The sequence below is a fragment of the Otolemur garnettii genome, unplaced genomic scaffold (genome assembly GCF_000181295.1).
Source record: "Otolemur garnettii isolate 467f Iridium unplaced genomic scaffold, OtoGar3 scaffold00006, whole genome shotgun sequence".
Taxonomy (NCBI): Eukaryota; Metazoa; Chordata; class Mammalia; order Primates; family Galagidae; genus Otolemur; species Otolemur garnettii.
The window spans coordinates 8539597-8549864 of NW_003852401.1; the positions used below are offsets into that span (position 1 = coordinate 8539597).

General features: G+C 39.4%; 1 protein-coding gene across 2 annotated transcripts in view; it reads right to left on the bottom strand.

The window, feature by feature from the left end:
• Window positions 1-10268, bottom strand: part of DENND4C (DENN domain containing 4C) — a 76625-nt gene that overhangs the window by 35196 nt on the left and 31161 nt on the right. The window contains exons 13-16 of one of the 2 annotated variants that reach the window (XM_023508169.1): window positions 8990-9134; window positions 8581-8727; window positions 1683-1805; window positions 244-390 (exon numbers count right to left, since the gene is read on the bottom strand). In XM_023508169.1, the coding sequence (XP_023363937.1) occupies window positions 244-390; window positions 1683-1805; window positions 8581-8727; window positions 8990-9134 (562 nt within the window). The remainder of the gene's footprint in view (window positions 1-243; window positions 391-1682; window positions 1806-8580; window positions 8728-8989; window positions 9135-10268) is intronic. The other variant, XM_023508170.1, reaches the window with a different exon arrangement.

Genomic DNA, 10268 nt, shown 5'->3' on the forward strand with positions numbered 1-10268 from the left:
TGCCTCAGCCTCCCAAGTAGCTGGGACTATAGGCGCCCGCCACAACACCCGGCTATTTTTTGTTGCAGTTTGGCTAGGGCCGGGTTTGAACCCACCACCCTCGGTATATGGGGCTGGTGCCCTACTCACTAAGTCACAGGTGCTGCACGGCACTCTACCGAGGGTGATAAAGTGAGGCTCTGTGTCTATAAAAAATAAATAAATAAATATAAATAAATAAATAACTAATATGTAAAGACTCACCAGTACTACTTTTCCTGCTATTGATATCAAATATACCAGATGGGACTTTCACAATACTGCTGCTCCATGCAGGGGGTTCAGTAGGACTCTGAGGCTCTTGATTAGGTTGTGTGCGTTTTGCCACAATAGAAGAGACATCACATGCTTCTAGAAAAAAAACACATTTGGATGTTATTATTCCTACTTTTGGTAATATTGAACAGATACCACATACTGATGTTTATATACTGCATCTATAGTACTTTTTCTCCAAAAGGAGTATCTGACTATTTTATTACTGATTTATTGTGATATTTGCTCTATACCATAATTGTCATCAATATTGACTGAATCAAGTCTCTGGACTTCAGCTCTCCTACTCATCACTTGGCAAGCAGGAGAGAGGCTTGCTTCTCCATAACTCGAGTGGATAAAATATGTAAGACCATCAAAGCAACCTATGGCTCAGTGGGTAGTGCACTGGCCCCATATGACGAGGGTAGGGGTTTTGAACCCCACCGCGACCAAATTGCAACAAAAAATAGCCCCAGGCGTCATCCCAGCTACTCAGGAGGCTGAGACAAGAGAATCACTTGAGCTCAAGTGTTAAAAGTTGCTGTAAGCTGTGATGCCAAGGTACTCTACTGAGGGCTATAAAGTGAGACTCTGTCTCAAAAAAAAAAAGAAATGTAAGGTGTGGCTAATAAGATAGTATATAGTATATATTATTATGTAAGGTAGTTTATGGAAGTCTCTAAATTTCAGAATTTATGAGATCTTTGGAGATTCTGGAGGTCAGCTCTTAATTTTGCAGGAAAGTACAACCTTTTGTTATATTTGCCAGAGTAACACACTTAATTTGTAACAAAACCAGGACTAAACTATGGGTCATCAAAGCTTACATTTCAGTGCCTCTTTTTATTTTAAAATGTTCTTTGACTAGAGGTCCTTCAAATATCTAAGTTGGTTTTTGTCATTGGTAGTTTAAAAAATATTCTTCTTCTTCTTTTTTTTTTTTGTTAGAGACAGAGTCTCAGTTCGTTGCCCTCGTTAGAGTGCTGTGGCATCACAGCTCACAGCAACCTCCAACTTCAGGTTTAAGCGATCCTCTTGCCTTAGCCTTCTGAGTAGCTGGGACCATAGGCACCTGCCACAAGTTGTTTGGCGGGCCTGGGCTGGATTCAAACCCGCCACCTTAGGTGTATGTGGCTGGCGCCTTAGCCATTTGAGCCACAGGTGTCAAGCCTAGAGACGGGGGTGTCTTATCTGGCTCAGGCTGGTCTCAAACTCTTGAGCTCAGGCAATCCACCTGCCTCAGCCTCTAAGCATGCTGGGATTACAGGCATGAGCCATACATTTTACATTTCTGAAAATTATCACCAAAATTATCAACAAAGATAAACATTTAATTAATACTTGCATTTTTCCGTAAGTAAAGCTCATAAATATCAGTACTTAACCTTCTTTTTGCAGTTTTGTTTTAGTTATCAATTCTCTTGTTACTTGTTCTTTAGTCACATGACCTTCAGCATCATCCTTTATAAGTTCATCCTTAGACCCATAGCCTTGGTCAGACTGACCACCTATTAAAAAGAAAGCAGGCTTACATATAAATGTTTTCATGTATTTATAATTTACATATAAAATATCAAAAGAAAACTCCACTGACCTACACAAACTTAGAGAAAAGAAATAAAGGAGTATACGAGGCACACAGAAAAGTAAAAAAACAATGACAAGAAGGAAGGAACAGTAGAAACAGGAACATGAAAGACTAAAAACCATCGCACATTCGGAAGAACTGAACCTTAACTTCCCTGCCTGGAAATTAAAGAGCTTTGGACAAGATGTTTTGAAAAGTCATTTTTGGAGATTGTCTATAGAATGCTAACTTTTGTGTAAGAAAGAAAGAAAATAAAATACACATATATCTGTTTATTTTTGAAAAAAGAAATCCAAGAAAGATGAATCAGAAAATAGTAAAAATGATTACCTACAAGGGGTAGGGGAAACAGAAGGAGAAATAAAATAAACACAGAAAGAGAAAACTTCTCTAATTATGGCTTATTGTATTATAAAAAGTAATATTTAAAATACATAAGACATAATGTACTTACATATATTCAAAACTGAAACCAATAAAATTGGGGGTGAGGGCTAAAATTGAATGCAAGGAGAAACAAATGAAGCACATTATACTGTATATGAATAATATCATCATACTGAATGGGGTCACAGGAGAACTAGGACAAGTAATTTTTGAACACATTATTTTGAGTGTAGACTCCCAGACTGGGGGGGTAATAGTCAAATCCTGAACTACTTACTAATCCTGACTTGTACAAGGGAGTTTGTGTAACAATTCTGAAATGATATTTTGTGTACAGCGAACATATTTTCTAGCTTTTTGATTAAAAAATAAAGTTTGTCTAGAAGTAGTAACTCGTTGGTAGCAGAGTCCAGATCCTGGTTTCTACAACTGGTTCTCCACTAAAAGGAAACTTGCATATCTGAAGAAAATGGCTGACTCCAGAGCTCAGACAGAGAAGATATAATAAGGAACCAGGGATATTCTGTTGTGCCATAAAGAAAGTGCTCAAAAACATGAAGGGGCATGTCTACAGGACATTAAAACCAGCTTAAAAGAGCTCCCACTGGCCAACGCTGGGATAACGTAAGGGTCGAATGAAGACAATAATGGACAAATAATTCAATGAATAAAACAGGAATCCATAGGCCAGGCACGGCATCTCACACCTGTAATTCCAGCACTTGGGAGGCCAAGGTGGGTGGACTGCCTGAGCTCATGGGTTTGAGACCAGTCTAAGCCAGAGAAAAGTCTCTAAAACATAGCTGGGTGTTGTAGTCGGCTCCTGTAGTCACAGCTACTCGGGAGGCTGAGGCAAGAGAATTGCTTAAGCCCAAGAGTTTGAGGTTGCTATGAGCTATGACGCCATAGCACTCTACTGAGGGTGACAAAGTGAGACTCTGTCAAAAAAAAAAAGGAATCCATGAGTCCATAGTGAAAATAAATGAATAAGAAAAAATGGAGGCCAGGCAAAGTAGCTCATGCCTATAATCCTAGTACTCTGGGAAGCCGAGGTAGAAGGACTGCTTGAGCTCAGGAGCTTAAGATTGCTAAAAGCTGGCTCAGTGTCCATAACATAGTGGTTACAGCACCAGCCACATATACCGAGGATGGCAGGCTCAAACCAGGCTTGGGCCAGCTAAACAACTGCAACAAAAAAAATAGCTGGGTGTTGTGTGGGGCGCCTGTAGTCCCAGGTACTTGGGAGTCTGAGGCAAGAGAATCACTTAAGCCCAAGAGTTTAAGATTGCTGTGAGTTGTGATGCCATAGTGCTCTACTGAGGCAACATAGTGAGACTCTGTCTCAAAAACAAAAACGACAGGCTTGGCACCTGTGGCTCAAATGGCTAAGGCGCCAGCCACATACACCTAAGCTGGCAGGTTCGAATCCAGCCAGGGCCTGCCAAACAATGACAGGTGCAACCAAAAAGTAGCCAGGTGTTGTGGTGGGTGCGTGTAGTCCCATACTTGGGAGGCGGAGGCAGGAGAATCACTTGAGCTCAGGAGTTGGAGATTGCTGTGAGCTGTGATGCCACACCACTCTACCCATGGGGACAGCTTGAGGCTCTGTCTCAAAAACAAACAGACAAACAAAAAAAGATTGCTATGAGCTGTGACTCCGTGCCACTCTTGGGGGGGGGATGGGGGGGGAGGGATCCGCAGGGAAGGAGGGAGGGAGGAAAGAAAGGAAAGAAAAAAAAAGAAAAGAAAGAAGGGGGGAGAAAGGAGGAGAGAAGACGAAAAAAACGGAGAAGGGAAATTCTTTCATATACTAGAAGAATGTGGAAAGAGAGAGAATTGGCAAAGTTGTTATTGTGTATCCACCACAGTAAAGATTTGTTCAGATAAGCATCAGCGATGGATGCCAAATTTAAAAGAAAAAGAGTGATGAGAAAGGTTATTATCACAGTCTCTGAGTATCCCTTCACAGATGGCTTACTACCTGCAAGGGGGAAAACAGTAACTGTACAGAGAGAAACCGGACGATACTGAGACCAGATGATCAAAACTAACATCACCAATAAGGGGCAGGAAGTGATAAGCTCAAAAGGATATGGTATCACTGTGTAGTACACCCATGGATGCACAACCTAGTAACAAGGAATTATCAGACAAATTCAAAGAACATGCCATAAAATAACTAAAATGAATTCTTTGAAAAGGTCAAAATCATGAAAAACAAAGAAAGGTTGAAGAATTGTGTCAGGTTAAAGGACCCTAAGCGATGGGGTCCAAGTACTATAAAAGACACTAGCACATCTCACAAAAGTGGAATTCAGACTACAGATTAAAGTAATATACAGATGTTTTCCTCAATTTGGTAACTAAACTGTGGTTATATAAGAGAAAATACCACTGAAGTATTAAGAGGGGAAAGGGCAAGATGTATATAACCTGCTCACATGATTTAGGAAAAATAAATGACATACATATGCATACAGAATGAAAAGAATACATGAAATGTGGCCAAAAATGGGAGTGAATCTGAACAAAAGATATTCAATTATTCTTGTAACTTTTTTATATGTTTGGAGTTATTTTAAAATAGTTTTTCAAAAGTCTGTTTTGGCTTTAAAGTTCTGTAATTTGAAACTGAAACTAAGACCAGTTACTACAGAAATCAGTATCAAGATATGAATAAAAGACACATAAAATACATAGTGTCTTTCACTTTGTGCCATTTAGACTTTGGGTTTGCCATATAACAGAAGAATTAAACAGGGGGCAGTGCCTGTGGCTCAGTGAGTAGGGGGCTGGCCCCATATACCAAGGGTGGTAGGTTCAAACCCAGCCCCAACAAAATGTAACAACAACAAAAATAGCGGGGAAAAAAAAAAAATAGAGGGGTGTTATGGTGGGCGCTTGTAGTCCCAGCTACTCAAGAGGCTGAGGCAAGAGAATCAGATAAGCTCAAGAGCTGGAGGTTACTGTGAGCTGTGACACCACAGCACTCTACCAAGGGCAACAAAATGAAACTCTGTCTCTAAAAAAAAAAACCAAAAGAAAGAATTAAGCACCTTAATACTATTATTACTGGATAGAGTGACTGACTTTAGTTACTTTATTGCCCCCCCCCCCGAAAGTCTGGTAAAACAATATAGTGCCACAAAATGAACACTAGACTGGGAACTAGGTAAATTCATTAAGCCCAAATATGTCCCTAATAGCTAAGTGACTCTACATCAGGTACCAAGTGGAAAGATTCGAAGAGATAATCCTTAATGAAATAAGCAACTTTAGCAACTATGCTGGAAGATTTCTCAAAAGTATCAAATGATATCATAGGAAGCCCTACAGAGACACACAAGTCATTGTAAATTCAATGTCTGGGATTCAGCCATTTGAAATGCAGCTATAAAGAAATGTGTAGGCTGGGTGTAGTAGCTCACACTTGTAGTCCCAGCTACCAGACAGGGTAAGGAGGATTTCCTGAGCCCAAGAGTTTGAGGCTTCTGTGAGCTATGATTGCGTTACTGCATTCACACCCTAGGTGACACAGTGAGACCCCATTTATTTTTTTTTTTAAAAAAGAGAGAGGCTAGGCACCCATAGCACAGCAGTTACAGCCCCAGCCACATACACCGAGGGTGGCAGGTTCAAACTCGGCCTTGGCCAACTAAACTGCAACCAAAAAATAGCCGGGCATTGTGGTAGGCACCTCCAGGTACTTGGGAGTCTGAGGCAAGAGAATAGCTTAAGCCCAAGAGTTTGAGGTTGCTGTGAGCAACCATGGCACTCTACCGAGGGCAACATAGTAAGACTGTCTCAAAAAATATATATATATATATACAAAAGAGGACTCTGAAGATTCTTCCCCAACTATTGCAATCTTTGTAGTAATTACCAGAATTATTAGGAGATCATCATTTTCCACTAAAAGACTAAATTGCCTCTATAATGAGACAAACTTAAAAGTTAGAGGAATAAATGAGTATTTATATATTATAATAATGGTAAACTGGTTGCAGGCCAAAAACTACTTTTTTTTTCCCTTTTTTGAAAGAGTCTTACTTGGTCACCCTTGGTAGAGTGCTATGGTATCTCAGCTCACAGCAACCTCAAACTCTTGGGTTCAAGTGATTCTCTTGCTTCAGCCTCCCAGGTAGCTGAGACTAAAGGTGCCTATAACAGAGCCTGGCTATTTTTTTCTTTTTTTAGAGACCGGGTCTCACTCTTGCTCAGGTTGGTCTTGAACTTATGAGCTCAGCCTTAGCCTCCCAAGTGCTAGGATTATAGGCATGAGCAATCATGCACAGCAATCAAAAACTTATTTTCTTGTTTTTGTATACAAAACTCATTTCTTCCACAAATAATAGGAAAAAATAAAGGCAAAAGAAGATAGCTTTAACGTGAAAGTTTCATAATAATTCCTATTTGTTAATTTACAAGCAGGATTATAAATTAAGAAAATTAATCAGAAACAGGATTATAACCTACAGCTTTATGTTGACTTTCAATGATTTATACATGCTCCTGTAATTATGGGAAGGTAATTTTTTTTTTTTTTTTTTTTGGAGACAGAGTCTCAAGCCGTCACCCTGGGTAGAGTGCCATGGTGTCACAGCTCACAGCAACCTCAAACTCCTGGGTTTAAGTGATTGTCTCACCTGAGCCTCCCAAGCAGGTGGGACTACAGGCGCTTGCCACAACGCCCGGTCATTTTTTTGATTATAATTGTCATTATTGTTTGGCAGGCCCAGGCTGGATTTGAACCCGCCAACTATGGTGTATGTGGCTGACACCCCAACCACTTGAGCTAAAGTTGCCAAGCCTATAGGAAGGAATTTTAGCACAAAAATTTGGCAGACCAGTTTTGGTAATTAACAACCATATCAATAGCAGGAACTATGAATTCTTTAATGCCCACAACACTGTATTTTTGACAAAATTATGCCACCAACCAACCTCAAAACAAAATTATAGGAAGGTATAAAATATCTTCAAGTAAGATAACACATATGCTTTGCAAATTGACAATAAAATATTAGTTGGATATTTTCAGCAGTGTGTCTAAAATTACAATTATCTAAAGGAGAAAAGTCAAGAAAATGAAAACGGTTTTCCACTTGTAACAAGCACAACAAAAGGTCTTTCCCCCACCCTTGCATGGCAGCAAAATTTAACCTAAGAAACAGGAAATTACCTGAAGTGGTTAACATTCAAGGGTAGAATTAACGCACACGTGTATCCATAGCTTCACGTCATACAAGTCTGTCTGCACCCCATACCATGACAGCCAAGGACAAATGCAGCACCAAGAAACAGCACAGAGCAAAAAGCAAAGCAACAGAAAGCAGAGAAAAGGAAACTTCAGTCATCGAGACAAGTTCATCAGGTGAAGCACAGGAATCAGACTCAGAATTCTTTCAAAAGGAAGGTTGAGATATTAAAAACCACACCACCACCACAAAAAAAAAAAAAAAACCACAAGAAGAAAGGTATGCAACACACATATCTGTCCAATGTGCTACTTTAATTGCACTTATTTCTAACTTCAGAGGACAGTTACGCCCACAGCTATGTACATACCAGTAACTTCAGCAGCTTTTCAAATTAAAAAAAAGATCATTGGAACAAATACTTTTCCTCATCATGTGTGACTTATTGTCTTCCCTCTTCAATATTCATAATCTCAAAGTTTTAAGATATATTTACCTTTTTATAAAAACATTTACAAGTTGTATCACTCACGTTCAAATTTCATTAGCTCACCAATTCCTAACAATTATATCAAATACTTTCACAAATTAATGATAAGCAAATACAAAAAAGCACCATACTGGAGCACTGTGTATTGCACTCCCAAGTTAATTTTATGCTACTGGAAATAAAGACAAGTGACCTGCAGAGGTGTAATTTCTTCTCTTATTAATATATAGTACTTTTTGGGTTTTTGGTCTTATTCTGTCGCCCTCCAAAGAGTGCGGTGGCATCACAGCTCATATCAAACTCAAACTCTTGGGCTCAAGCGATCCTCTTTTCAGAGTAAGCGGGACTACAGGCGCCCACCACAACACCCAGCTATTTTTAAAGATGGGTCTCACTCTTGCTCAGGCTGGTCTCCAACTCCTGAGCTCAAGCAATCCACCCGCTTGGGCCTCCCCAGTGCTGGGATTATAGGTGTGAGCTACCACGCCCAGCCAATATGCAGTACTTTTAAGGTATTCATATCACACAAACTCAAAGAGGGCAAAAGATTTCTGTAGAAAGAAAGACGTAACGTGAGAGTGAGTGAAGGGTTAGTAATAGTAAAATCCTGGTTTTAGTACCTGTGCTAGAGTGATTATCAATGGAATCAAGCCTGATTAAGTCTCTGACGAAGACAGTGTGCTCCCCATTGTTAGCGTCATTAGCACTGTCCACGCTACTGTGGCTCACCGTGTCCCCATCACTTCCACCTGTGGCATTCTGAGAAGCTAAAGATAAGGACAACAGCAGTTCAATAACTCATGCATTGATAACGTCTGAAACAAAACATGAATGACCCACAGTTCACTTACAGTTGTAGAACACCTTCTAAATTTCTAAAAAATAAATAATTTTGGACTAAGATAATCTGTCTTTGTATATAAAAATATCAACCAGAATTACTTTTTCCCACTTCATTTAATTAAAAGCTTATAGGCGTGTAAAGGTTATGATTCAGCAAGCAAGTATACTTCCAGTCACATGTATTACCTGATACTGAGGAGACCTGTGACTTCTGCACAGTCTTCTTAAGTGGCTGCCTAAATTGTGCCAAGCCACGTATCACATTCCGTACCTTCGTCCATAAGAAGATACCACTTCGTGTACTGCTAGGCCATGGGCTCTCCAGAACTACCTAAATGTAAAATAAAGGTAAAAACAAAGATCATGAGGAATATCTGAGTGTAAAAATAATATATATAAGTATGTATGTGTATGTACACATATATATGCATACACACACGCAGAAGAACCTCTGTGAGCTCACTCCCCAAGGGACTGCAATGGATCAACATACAAATGTGGTCAACATAAGGAACCAGGTCCAGTGTACTGATGCATACATGTGGTGCATGTCTGGTCTATGAAAATTAGATCAACTTAAGGAGGTGGTCAATGTGGGGATGTGGTCAACTATGGAAGTTCTATTGATTCACATATAAAGAATTATACCAGGCAATAGGTATATTAAAAAATGTTCAACAGCATCACTAAACATCAGAAAAACACAAATTTAAATTATGAGGTACCACTTCACATCTGTTAAAATAGTTATTATAAAAAAGACAAAAGGTCTTTAGCAAGCATGTGGAGAAAAGGGAATCCTCACACTGCTGGTGGGAATGCAAATTAGCATAGCCATTATGGAGATTCCTCATACTACTGAAGAAAGAGTATGGCATTTCCTCAAAATATTAAAAACAGAACTACCTAGCATATGATCCAGCAATCCCACTACTAGGTATACACCCAAAATAACTAAAATCCATACATGGAAGAGATATCTGTATTCTCATGTTCACTACATCATTATTTACAATAGCCAAGATACAGAATCAACCTAAGTGTCTATCAATGAATGAAACAGGAGAAGAAAATGTGATATATATACACAATGGCTAGTCAGCTTTTAAAAACAAGGAAATCCTGTCATTTGTGACAACATGAAGGAACCCAGAGGACATTATGTTGAGTGAAATAAGCCAGACACAGAAAGACAAATACTACATTATCTCATTTATATGTATAAACTAAGAAAGTTAAACTCATAGAAATATGGAGTAGAATGGTGGTTATTTATGTAGCTTCAGGAAGCTAGGGAGATGTTGGTCAAAGGATACCAACTTTCAATTAGACGGAATAAATTCAAAAGATCTATAGTTATCTTTACAAAATGGTGTCAAAAGTTAATAACGGCTCGGCGCCTATGGCTCAACCGGCTAAGGCGCCAGCCACGTACACCTAAGGTGGCGGGTTCGAATCCCCAGCC